Here is a 12767-nt window from a genome sequence, read left to right as displayed (position 1 = left end):
GACCCCACCCATGCACAAATTTGTGCACCGGGCCTCTAGTTGGAATATAAAGCACTATAGCACGTGATCAACCAAAAACTGAAATCAAAAGGTAATGTTTCTAAAATAAAGTTCTGAGTAATATGTTTCAATGTTCATTCTGCAGAAAAACCTAGATACCATAAAAGTCAAGATGGTTTTTGAGAGATTTTTGTGGATGACCTGCTCCTCTCCCATACTGCAGGTAGTATTGGAATAAACGCTCATATGATTCAACCCTGTCTCTGCTTAACTGGCTCAAGTAGTGACAGGCAGCACGGACCCACTGATTTTGTCTGGTTACCTATTCTTGCAACCACATAGGGATATAAGTAAGAATTTCTCTGGGTGAGTACTGGGGATCCCACTTGCTGCCTGGACTGGGGGTTCCTGGGGCTGAAGCCTGGACTCTTTATTTGCAGTGCTGCCAGGAATTTTCCTGTTCTGAGTTCCAGCTGCAGCCTCGGCAATTCCCGTCGTCTCACCCGAGACCCTCGTTGAATCAAGCATTTTTGTAGAAGGAATTAAGCGTGTTTTTATGGCATGAGAAGCACTTGCTGTCTCTAATCTGGGCTTCCTTGTAAGGAAGCATGTACTGTGTATGGCAGCACTGTGTATGCCACAGGAGGCATTTTACCAGTACTGCCTCTCATCTGGTTGAGCATGATCGGCTCTGGGTGGCAAGGGACCTCCAGCCATCCTTGCGTGGTCTCCGAGCCCTCAGTCTGATCCACTCTGGGATGAGAGACATTGCTCTGCTTTGGTGGTTTTAAATGCAGGGCATTCTAAGGTTTCTATGGCTAGACAGACAAGGAGCATGGTGTGAAGCTCTTACCTGTGGTTTGTGCGCACCTGTAAATATTGTACATTGAGAGTGTCTGTTAATTATTTTGTGTCTCTTTGTTGTTTGGTTTAATTTGTTGAAAGGCAGGCACATCCCACTTTGCTAGGAGCTCCAGCTACTTGTAGCAGGCTGAACCCATGGCAGGGATTGCAGGAACTTCCCAGCAGCTGCCAAGAATCCTTAATCTTGGAGACCCTTCCTGCGCTCCCTCTCAAGGCATCAGCTGCTGGAAACTCTTAGCTAGTGAAAGTTCTTGTCTGTCTGTGATGTAACTTGGTTACTGATGTTCTTTGCTTGCTTTCTTATCTTTGGGGGACTTAGTTTGCTCTTCGCTATTTTATGAACATAGGGAATCCCCTGTCTCTGCTGTTTGGGCTTTGTGCCACTCAGAACCTATTTGCTGTGCTGGGTTAGTGTGAGATAAGATTCTAAGGCTAATGTCCCAGTCCACCCTTTTGAGAGTACTCATTTATTTACTGTAGGGGTTTTTGTTTCTATTTTTCAGATCTCTTCTTATATATCAGATTTCATATTGTTAGTCTGCTCAGAAGAAAAAAATATGGGAAATAAAATCTTCTAAACCTACCAAGTCTTTCTCTTAGGAGGATCAGGATCTGCAGAAGTGCCCTGCCCAGGCTGCAGAAATAGCAGTGGGAGGCCACTCCGAATTTGCAAAGAAAACTAAAATAGTACTTTCACATTAAAGTCACCGGAGGCCAAATTTAGCAATTTTTAACAAGTGGCAATACGTTTCTTTGCATGAATTCAGTAAGACCTGTTTCCAATTGTGGCTATATTAACCAAGACTTTGACTGGAATGTCATGTCTGAGAGAGACATGCCCAGACTCTGGATGTCACCAGAAAGCTTTAAGAAATGAAGCCAATAAGAGCACCTTGGAGAAAGCCTAGTACCTTGCTTGGTCACATGGTTCATGGCAGTCTTTTCAGGTTACAAGCCCTACTCAGACTCAGGGAATACCACCTCTACACACCATTGCCACCTCCTCCCAGGCCTCACTGTCCCTCTGACAGAGAGTAAGGATCTCTTGGCTCTGAAGGAAAAACTTCGTCCCTCCTCAGCATGAAGCAGTTACCTGCCTCCCTTTTCTCTGAAAGAATTCAGAGCCAAGGTCCCTGGGAATGTGGTAGGCAGTTAGACCTGAGCAGAGCAAGGGCAATGGCCAACCAGGGGAGAAATGGACTAGAGTCCATCTAGACCCTGAGTTGTGCTTTTCACCACTCCAACTGCTCTGAAGCTGGCAGTGGAGGAACCTATGTAAAACTGACTTTTACATTTTGCTGAGTAGAAGTTGGGATACCTACTGATAATATAAAACTATTCCATTCATTTTGGAAGTCATATACTGGGACCTTTATATGTTGGGACCCACTGCCTGGGAAAAGGATGCAAGGTTACTGCAGTAGTTCCCTGTAGTAAATGTCTGACTGTTACTGAGTGTTCTAGTTATTGTCTTTCAGTATCTAATAACTACAATATGAATTGTTCTGATAACTTCACCTTCCCTTATAGTAATGGACATATTAAGCTGCTGGCTGGTTGGTTTCTGATATCTGGAGTAACTCCCTACCAACAGCACCGAAGGGCCTTAGGATCTTTATGGCTCAGAAACATCACAGGGTCTGAACCAAGAGACTTTCTCAAGGCCGTGGCACCGGACTGCAATGACTATCTCCACCTGTGGAGACCTGCTGCATATATTGCTTTGACCACTTTTGTTATGCTGGTAACGGTAGGCTCCATTAATGTAGGAAGTGACCCGGCTGGCGTGTAGCATAGTAAAAACCCTGAATGTCACCTCCAGGGCTATACATAGGATAAATGAAGAGCTGAGCCAGATCAGGGAGGCAGTTCTAAAAAATCAGTCAGCAATAGATTATTTGATGTTGCAGCATAATCATGGTTGTGAGGAATTTAAAGGAATGTACTGTTTTAATCTTTCTGACAATTCTCAGTAAATAGAAAACATATCCAAGATCCTGCATTTGGTGTATTCCATCCCTAGGAACTGCTTTCAAGGCAGAAGCAAATGCAGTCCAGCAGGATTAGACTTTTTCATCTAATACTAATCTCATAGATATGAGGTGATAGAAATAGCAGTGGGGAAATGTTAGGGGCAAAAATAGAATATTGGGGACTAGCTATGTTATGGGAAATATTAATCATGCTCTGTTAACCATGATTGCCTTGCGTTGGTTAAAGTAAGGACATTCTGACCTGGCTGGGAGGTGTATGCCTCCCAGAACCTGGGACTCAACCTAGGACCTGAGAATCAACCTTGGAACCATTCTCATTCAAGAACTGCCTATTGTCATGGAAAGATTAACAACTTTGTTGCCCAAACAATGGAGTCCCACTCCAGCCTACTTTCCCATGTAATCTTTGTCCTACCCTATATAAGCAGCTGGTTTATGGGGTGGGGGTGGGGGGGCAGATTTTTGTGGATGACCTGCTGCTCTCCCATACTGCCGGCAATACTGGAATAAACGCTCATATATGATTTTTTTTTTTAAAAAAAGGTCAAGATGGTTTTTAAGAAGTGTCTTTCAGAAAAAGTACATCAAATAAACAGTAAGTATTAATTATGCTTCAAAGACATTCCTCTTAAGTAATTTTCAGTATTGCTTGTTTTGGGCATATAGAGCTGCTACAATACTAAAAAAACACAAAAATCTTATAGGTAAAACTTAGGTATTAGACCTGCTGTAGTACTATCTGTTTACAAGAGGAATGAAAAACATCCTGTGAAAATCCAAACTTGACTCTAAAAGAAAAAAAAAGTATAACTAAATTATATTACTAACATAAAACTTTAGAGATAGAAATAATCATCATAGTTTGACATGCTTGGTTTAAGGCTTCCTAGTGGTTCTGCAAACCATAGTATTCCTGAGAAATGGCTTAGGGGCTGTTGCCCAAGGATATTGAAAATAATGAGATGGGATGCTGGGCTTCCCAACCCAGCTTTATCCAGAACAGCTACCCTTTTATCAGCTTCATAGATTAGCATTTCAAGTAAGATTTCATTTGAAAAATTTTAACAGTGCTGATTTTAAAAGTTCAATCCTCTCATAACTAAGAAAAGTAAAGCACAAAATTGTATCTGCCAAAATTACTCAAAAGTTATGCACACACAAAAAGACTACATTGATTCCCTCACAGTTTGGTTTTTAATGTAAGACTAATTTTAAGCAAGTAAATATCCAGAGGTATAAGTCATATTAATATAAATGAAACACACCCCAAAGTCAAAGTAAGTTTAATACTTAAGATTTTATGCAATCCTATGTCTCCGCTCCCTTCCATCTACAAATTAGATCTAAATCTTAAATATAGTTCCCTCTATTAAAATGATCAACTACAATAGGTTTATGCTTGTAGTGTACCTGTAGGTGAAGCCTTATGATTTTAATTCTTCAAATTCTAAAATGTCAAATTTCACAGCACTTTATAAACATCAGAAAAACATTCTAATTGTATGATTTATTTTATAGCAAAAAGCAGAAAGCAATCTGTGTTTTTCTAGTCAGTGTAAAATTTTTTCAGTGTACTAATGTATAATATATATTTTTTAATTAACAGTTTTATTGAAGAAATATACTGGTATGTTTGCAAAGGGAACTAAAATTAAAACTCTATAGCATTTACTTCAATGAAAAGAAATAAGATTCTTTACATAGTGATCTAGAAATACATTATCTTTTATATATGATAGTTATAATATCTACATATATATATATTATGTATACATTTGTTTAAAACTGAATCTGTGGAAAAAAATTTCAATTATGCATCAAATTTTTAATATTGCCTGCTTAACTTTTTTTTAAAGAGTAGTTACATAACATAGCTCATAATTCAGTATCATTTATCAATACTGTGTATATATAAAACAACTCATCAAAATCCCTTATTTCCATTTTAAGCACAGTAAATGATATTTTAAACTACAGTTTAACAAAGCAGTACTATGCAACATTAAATGTCATCGTACTTTCTTTAAAATACCAGCTCCATACTAATTAGTACTGAATGTCAAAACAAATTGAGAAACAAAGTCAATAGAAATCATCACTATCATGGAAATACATTTACACATTATCAGGTCCTCTACCAACTGACATTAAGATTACTACGCTTTTGCATAAATATATACTCACCCTTCCAGCTCCATCCATTGCAAGAATACAAATTTTTTCACTCTCATTTTCTTTCAAATGTTCAGGATCAACCTTGTATTCCAGACGCCCCCCAGATACAAGAACCTTTTTCAAGTTTAGCTGTCTGGGTAAAAAAAAAAAAAAGTCTACATTATGTTCTCTAAAATACACATGCTCAATATTAAAGAAATTACTACTCAAATAATAACTTAGGGTGATTATTGTGAAAGGGGAGGTAAGATGATTTAGCCTTTGGTATTCTTAGTCCCTCTCTTTCTATAAGTTTCCCCTACACAACAGCTGTTTTTTTCTATGGCAGTCCTTTTCTCCCAAAAGCCTCTTCCCATACAGATATACACATTGAACACCTAAAGCCCAGCTTCCTAATGCACACATTCATTCTACCTTAAATAACTGATAAGGCTAAAAGTTCCTAAGTGTATTTGCATTTTATCAGAAAAGAAAAATTTTAAACCTCAAAACAAAATAGAACCCTTAGTTTCAAATATGGACAACCCTAAATAGATACAGCTGCCATGAAAATTATCAATATTGTTAATTTAATAACTCATCCACTAACCACACATTTCATTATAGCTGCACATGGGATATGCCTGTAGTATTGTGTGAAACCTGCTGTTACTGCCATGATTATCCTCACTATAAGATATTCTGTCTGCATTTACAATTTTTTTCATTTCAAAATTACTATGTTGTAACAATCTGCATCAAAGAATTTTCTTAGTGAAAACTTGGATATAACATATTTATGTAATTTAATGTCACCAGCGCAAGTTTTATAAATGTTAACTAAAAACCTAATATTCCACAAATCACCTCATACTGACAAAGACCCTAGTCAGTTTTAAGGAAGATGTATGCTCACATTTTCATGTTTCTGTAACAAATATGACCTACAATAGATAACTTTTCAATTGTTATACACAGAAGTTGTAACAAATTGATGATTGACATTTTCTGCTCATGAGTTAATTTTTTTTTTAATATATTTTATTGATATTTTACAGAGAGGAAGGGAAAGGGATAGAGAGCTAGAAACATCGATGAGAGAGAAACATCGATCAGCTGCCTCCTGCACACCCCCTACTGGGGACGTGCCCGCAACCAAGGTACATGCCCTTGACTGGAATCAAACCCGGGACCCTTCAGTCCGCAGGCCGACGCTCCATCCACTGAGCCAAACCGGTTTCGGCATGAGTTAATTTCAAAGATGGTATCTATTTATGAAGTTACCATCTCATTTATATTAGCAAAAGCACATTTCATTGCATTTCAATTTCAATGCCTGTTTACTTTTTAAGTTAGATGGCTACTCTCTAGAATTCCTGCACACTACTGCTTCCACTAATTGAGCTATACTCTTCCAGGATCAAAGATCTATTTCTCTACTTGTATTTATTATTATTATTATTATTATTATTATTATTATTATCCTATCTAATAAAGAGGGAATATGCTAATTGACCGTCACACCCTCACAAAGATGGCGGCACCCACAGCCAATAAGGAGGGAATATGCTAATTGACTGCCACACCCTCAAAGATGGCGGCGCCCACAGCCACAAGATGACAGCGCCCAGTCCCCTCAGCCCCGCTGGGGCAGCTGGTGCGTGGCTCCAGAGTTCCCTCAGCCCCCCAGCCACCCAGGGCCGGCCCAAGGCGCAGGCAAACCTCTGATGGCGGCTTCCCAGTCCCCAGTGGCGGCCCGAGGCACAGGCAAGCCTCAGATGTTGGCTGCCCAGCCGCCTAGGGCCGCCCCAAGGCACAGGCAAGCCTTGGATGTCGGCTGCCCAGCTGCCTAGGGCCGGCCCGAGGTGCAGGCAAACCTTGGATGTCGGCTGCCCAGCCGCCCAGGGCCACCCGAGGCTCAGGTAATCAGGGCCGGCCAAGGCTTACGCTGCCAGCAGTGGCAGCAGCAAAGGTGTGATGAGGGCGTCGCCTTCCCCTGATCACCATGTCGCCTCCCGCCCCTGAGGGCTCCTGGACTGTGAGAGGGGGCAGGCCAGGCTGAGGGACTCCCCCCTCCAGTGCATGAATTTTCATGCACTGGGCCTCTAGTAGAATATAAAGAAATATTATGTAAACCAATAAGGTATTAGTCTGAAAGAGTGTTCTCTATAAAAGTTTAATACTTAGGAATGACATGATAAATATGAGTAGCAAAAAAAGTTGTTACATCAGATATGGATTAATCAACTATAAAAGATTGAAAATGTATGAAAATTATAGGATTCTGCACTTAACTTACTTCACCATTGTTTTTAAACACTTGTTCCTTAAATCATTCAAAATGAAATCATAGATGACACATTATGACTTATGCAGAAAACACAGGAAACTCCAATTGGTGGACCCATCCATACTTAAAACCTTCATGTTACGATTTTCCATTGTAACTGTCATTTTGATTGGCCAACTGCTAGTTTACTGAATGCTACTATAATACGCTTTCCGATAATAATAAGCTGGCTAGACAAAGATTAAAAATATACCAGTCAGGTAAAAACACTTGGACTGGGTCCATGATATATGATTAACATCTTCTTAAAATAAATAAGTGCACAATATAAAAAAGATCACACATGAACCAATGATGATTGTATCACAAACCAGAATTATGTTTCCTTCAGAGAAATACACATACTTGGAAGCCATCTTCTTGCACTGATAGTCTGTAAGTAAATAAATATCTCCCCTTGTAGTAACACAGACTGTGGCCCCATCACTTGCAGCAACCAAAGATAGAGTGATGTCTTTATGATGAAGGGCAGAGACTTGACGAGGAGCAGTTACACATTTCTCTCCATTGGGATCTAGTAAATAACCTAAAAAGTTATACAAATATACAAATCACAAAATATCCATTTTAAGAATCCAATTTACTTTTCAGATAGTGTCATCAAAGATTTCTTACCCAGTTGTCCACCATTTAGTCCCATAGTGTAAACAGCTTCTTTAGTCCATAGCACTGTATGAAACCTGCCTGCTGCTACTCCAATGATTGTCCTTCCTTTCAGATATTTTGCCTGCATCTATTATAAAAGACAAATAAGATTGCAGTTTACTATATATCTATTAACTAGTACAATTTTGCAAAGATCCAGTAGAACAGATAGAAAATATATGGCATATTTGCTATCAGTGCTCCCTCAAGTGCTCAAGGTAGTTGTCACTAACAGATGTTAGCACTAAGACCCCAACTCTTCTCAGAATGCAAGACATTTTGATACAGCCACTTCATGTCAGCAGTTTTAATATATAAAAAGCAATATGCAAAACAGGCATATTCATCCTTACTAGAAAATATGGTGCTTTTAAATTTGACATATCCAGGGTCTCTCATCCATGGCACTAATAACATTTTGGGCCAGATGATTCTTTGCTGACAGGGACTGTCTTAGGCATTGTAGAAGATCTGGCAACATCCTTAGACTTTAGCAGGGGTCCTCAAACTTTTTAAACAGGGGGCCAGTTCACTGTCCCTCAGACCGTTGGAGGGCCGGACTATAGTTTAAAAAAAAAACTATGAACAAATTCCTATGCGCACTGCAGGCCCGGGACGAGTCGGGAACTGTCCTCGGCAGGCCGCATGTGGCCCGCGGGCCGTAGTTTGAGGACCCCTGCCTTAAGGCATCCCTAGATGCCAGTAGCACCACTCCCACTCCTGCCCCGAGTTGTAACTGAAAATGTTCTAGACATGGTCAAATAGCTCCTGGGGAGCAAAACTGCCCCCACTTGAGAATACTCAGATATGGTCCTATCAACCTAGAGCTCTGACAATGAGAATAAAAATAGAAGTAAGTATCTACCATTCCTAAAGAAGTCTTACAAAATGATTAAATATCCACAAATCCCAGTGGGAGGAAATTGATCTTTTTCTTTTAAAAAAAGTACCACACATTGGATGTGCCGGCCAGGTGGCTCAGTTGGTTTGGAGTGCTGTCCCGTGCACCAAAGGGTTGCATGTTCCAATTCCTGGTCAGAGGACTAGGTTGTGGGTTTGATCCCTGGATGGGGTGTGTATAGGAGGCAACAGATCCATGTTTCTCTTGCTTCAATGCCTGCCTGCCTCTCTTCCTTTCTCTCTCCCTCTCTCAATTACTCTTTCTAAATATATCCTTGGGTGAGGATTGGAAGAAAAAAAAAAGTACCACAGATTGAAAACTACCTCCAATTATTTTGGGGTAATTCTTATTGATTCATTAGTCATCCCAAATGGGAAATCATTGGATTTAAAAGCTTATTACAAATGTGTATCTAATAATAACTTTAAATCCAGAGGATTAAATCCAGTGAAGAGATTTAACATTTGAAATACATAATATTTTGAGTTGAAATCACATCTATTATGGTGATGATTCCAGTAACATTAATTTAGAGCATCAGTCCCACTTCTGTGTACTAGGTCCCTGAGTTGAGGGAAGAGTACTTTCTGGTGGTGGTTGTACAAATTGGAGGGAGAAAGTAGGACAAAGAGCAATGGCGTTTTTATCTATATTCCATCACATCAGCTTGCCCGGTGTGATTTCTTTGCAGAGGTAGATTTATCATGAAGCCAATATGCTTAGGCTTCTAGGTGCCTCATTTGCATAGCCCATTTTGTATTTATAAACTTGTGTTTTTATTATCTATAATTTTTTGTTATTGTTGTTAATCCTCACCTGAGGATATTTTTTCCATTGATTTTTAGAAAGAGTGGGAGGGGAAGAGGGAGAGAGAGCAAGAGAGGGAGAGAAAAAAAGGAAGAAACTGAGGAACATTGATGTAAGAGACACATCAATTGGTTGCCTCCCGCACAAACCCCGACTGGGGCCAGGTACTCTCGAATGGGAATGGAACCAGGAACCCTTTCAGTGCGTGGGCTGATGCTCCAACCACTGAGCAGACAGGCCAGGGCTGGGGTTTTTTTTTTGTTTGTTTTTTTATAAGGCCTTAAACCCCAAAAATCTGGGTCCCCCTTGGTTTATGAATACTTAGAAGTTTAAAGCAGTTTAGTGCCTAATTTCCCAAGTGCTTTCTTTCGTACTCCAAACAAATGTTAATTTGTACCATGTTTAATTTCTCCTGTGAAAAATATATATCACTGAATATAAATAAAATAAGTTGCTCTGTTAATACCTTCCATCCTTTTGTCCATACAGGTTTTATAGCAAATAGCCACCTTATTGTTTAAAAAAAGAGAAGTTTACCTGTCTGGGTACATTACAAATGGAAGGTGGAGGAATAATTCCTAATTGATGAAAAGTATTACGACCAAATGTATAAATACATCCATCTTCAGTTAATACAATAGTATGATCCTCAGCAGCTGCCACTTGGGAACAATTATGACCATTCAGCCCTTCCACAAGCCTAGGGACCTACAAAATAAAATTAACTTTAGTTTAATAACCATTTATATAGATATACAAATAGAATCTGATAATACTATGTCTAAAATGACATGACTGATACATTGCTCTATCATGACAAATTCTACAATTCAGTAAGGAACAGATAGATGAGTTTAACAAAATACTGGTTTATTAGTAAAACACAAAACGCCTAGTAAGACACTTTAATAATTTAATGCAACAAATAATTTTTGAGCCCTTAGTATACACCAAGTACAAATTTGTTTGGTATAGATAAAGGGAGCTCTTCAGCCAAAGAACTCATTGGTATATTGAAAAAGTAAATAACAAATACAGGAAACAATGCATCCCTTCAATGAGACATTTACTAGCTATTTGAAAATCAAATCTCTTAACTTCTCAGTAGTTCATTTTCTTCACATAAACACAAAATTATAATAGCATTTTATTAATTTTTATTGACTTAAGAGAGGAAGGGAGAGATAGAAACATTAATGATAAGAGAAAATCATTGATCAGCTGCCTCCTGCATGTCCCCCCTCATTCCCCCCCAGGGATCAAACCTGAAACCCAGGCATGTGCCCTGGACCAGAATCGAACCTGGGGCCTTTCAGTCCTCAGGCCGTCGCTCTATCCACTGAGCCAAACTGGCTAGGGCTCTCTCTCCTTTTTAAAGTACCCTTTAATCGACGGTAAATATACCAGTAGTCCCCTTCCCAATATTTGCTATAAAAAGAAAGTTTTTCCTTGATGCTTCACAATTTTGCATCATATCTAATTTGAACATGATATACTAGAAAAATCATTGATTGTTAAAAATCTATTACCAATTGAGGCCTGGCCAGTGTGGCTCAGTGGTTGAGCATCAACCTATGAAACAGGTTCAATTCCTGTTCAGGGCACATGCCCGAGTTGCAGGCTCAATTCCCAATGGGGAACGTGCAGGAGGCAGCTGATCAATGATTCTCTCTCATCATTGATATTTCTATCTCTCTCCCTCTTTGAAATCAATAAAAATATATTTTTTAAAAATCTATTAGTAATAGGTACATTATTTTCTCCTTATATTTGGCTAAAAAAATTTTTGGTTAATGTAAGCTTCCAGTTTATCAAAATTTTACTAAAGTTACCTAAATATATCAATTACCAAGCATGTCTGTTCATCTCCATGGCCTAAACGTCCTCCAGGACCATGACCACAGGTATAGACCTGCCCTTTCTGAGACAGAAACACTGAATGAAATTTACAAAGCACCACCTGTAGGAAAACAAGAAAATATTATTAAAATTCTCCAAATAAAACATTCTTAATTTTATTTTAAATTAATAATAGATTATTGCTAACTGTTTAAGCTGGATGATGGGTACATTCGTATTCATACTATTCTCTCTACTTTCAAGTTTTCCATAATAAAAATTACAAATATACACATTTTATTTTAAAACTATGTTTAAAAACAGACACATGAAAAAAAAATAACAAAGAAGGAATTAGCACGGGTTACCCATAGAAGAGATTAAACAAAGGAAAATGCAAATCTTAAGTCTTCAACTACAAAAAGTAGTAGCCAGTTGTTTCTCAAACAGCAAGAACTGAGCGGAGTGCAATATGAAGCATAAAGATCATCAAATAGTGATATATGTTATTAAATTATGGAAATGTTTTAAGGTAAAGGTATTTTTAAAAACATCAGCTATACATGGGAAATGTGGGGTAGACAGTATAGTCCTTTTTATTTCTCTAATTTTGTCTAATATATCTTTAATAGCACACTTACATATCAACACGCATGTACTTACATACCTAACCCCCAGGCCACACTGTTTTATTTTCAAATGCATCTAATGTGCAGCATATTTATTTTATGTTAATACCATTTAATAACCCTTTTTTCTTATTTTTAAAAATTATTTGCATTTATATTTTTTAATTGATTTTATAGAGAGGAAGGGAGAGTGAGAGATAGAAACACACACCCAAAGTGGTAAGAAAAAGATGAATATGTTAACAGTAGTAAAATCCATAGAAGTGGAAGATAACATCCAGCATAATGATAAAAGACCCAAGATAAAATCTCTACACTTACATGAATTAATTTTATAATTACTTATATTTAAGAACTCAGGTTCACTTGCCTAAAACTATTAATACTGAGCTTCAACAATGAATTCACTTGAGAAACAACTTGAAAAATTCTAATTTCACTAAAGGCCCGGTGCACGAAATTCATGCATGGAGGGAGGGTTCCCTCAGCCCAGCCTGCACCCTCTCCAGTTGGGGACCCCTTGGGGGATGTCCGACTACCGGTTTAGGTCCTATCCCTGTGGCTCCTAACTGCTCACTTGCCTG

The 12767-nt window shown here is 38.5% G+C and overlaps 1 protein-coding gene across 4 annotated transcripts in view; it reads right to left on the bottom strand.

The window, feature by feature from the left end:
* The window catches only part of IBTK (inhibitor of Bruton tyrosine kinase), an 82855-nt gene that overhangs the window by 56849 nt on the left and 13239 nt on the right, over positions 1-12767 (bottom strand). For all 4 annotated transcript variants that reach the window (XM_080663517.1, XM_080663519.1, XM_080663518.1 and 1 more), the window contains exons 5-9: positions 11565-11675; positions 10253-10423; positions 7978-8095; positions 7708-7888; positions 5043-5166 (exon numbers count right to left, since the gene is read on the bottom strand). In XM_080663517.1, coding sequence (XP_080519643.1) covers positions 5043-5166; positions 7708-7888; positions 7978-8095; positions 10253-10423; positions 11565-11675 — 705 coding nt within the window. The remainder of the gene's footprint in view (positions 1-5042; positions 5167-7707; positions 7889-7977; positions 8096-10252; positions 10424-11564; positions 11676-12767) is intronic.

Source organism: Plecotus auritus, assembly GCF_963455305.1.
Source record: "Plecotus auritus genome assembly, chromosome: 4".
Taxonomy (NCBI): domain Eukaryota; kingdom Metazoa; phylum Chordata; class Mammalia; order Chiroptera; family Vespertilionidae; genus Plecotus; species Plecotus auritus.
Note: the sequence above shows the minus strand (reverse complement) of the source record. Positions and strands in the feature narration are given on the sequence as shown.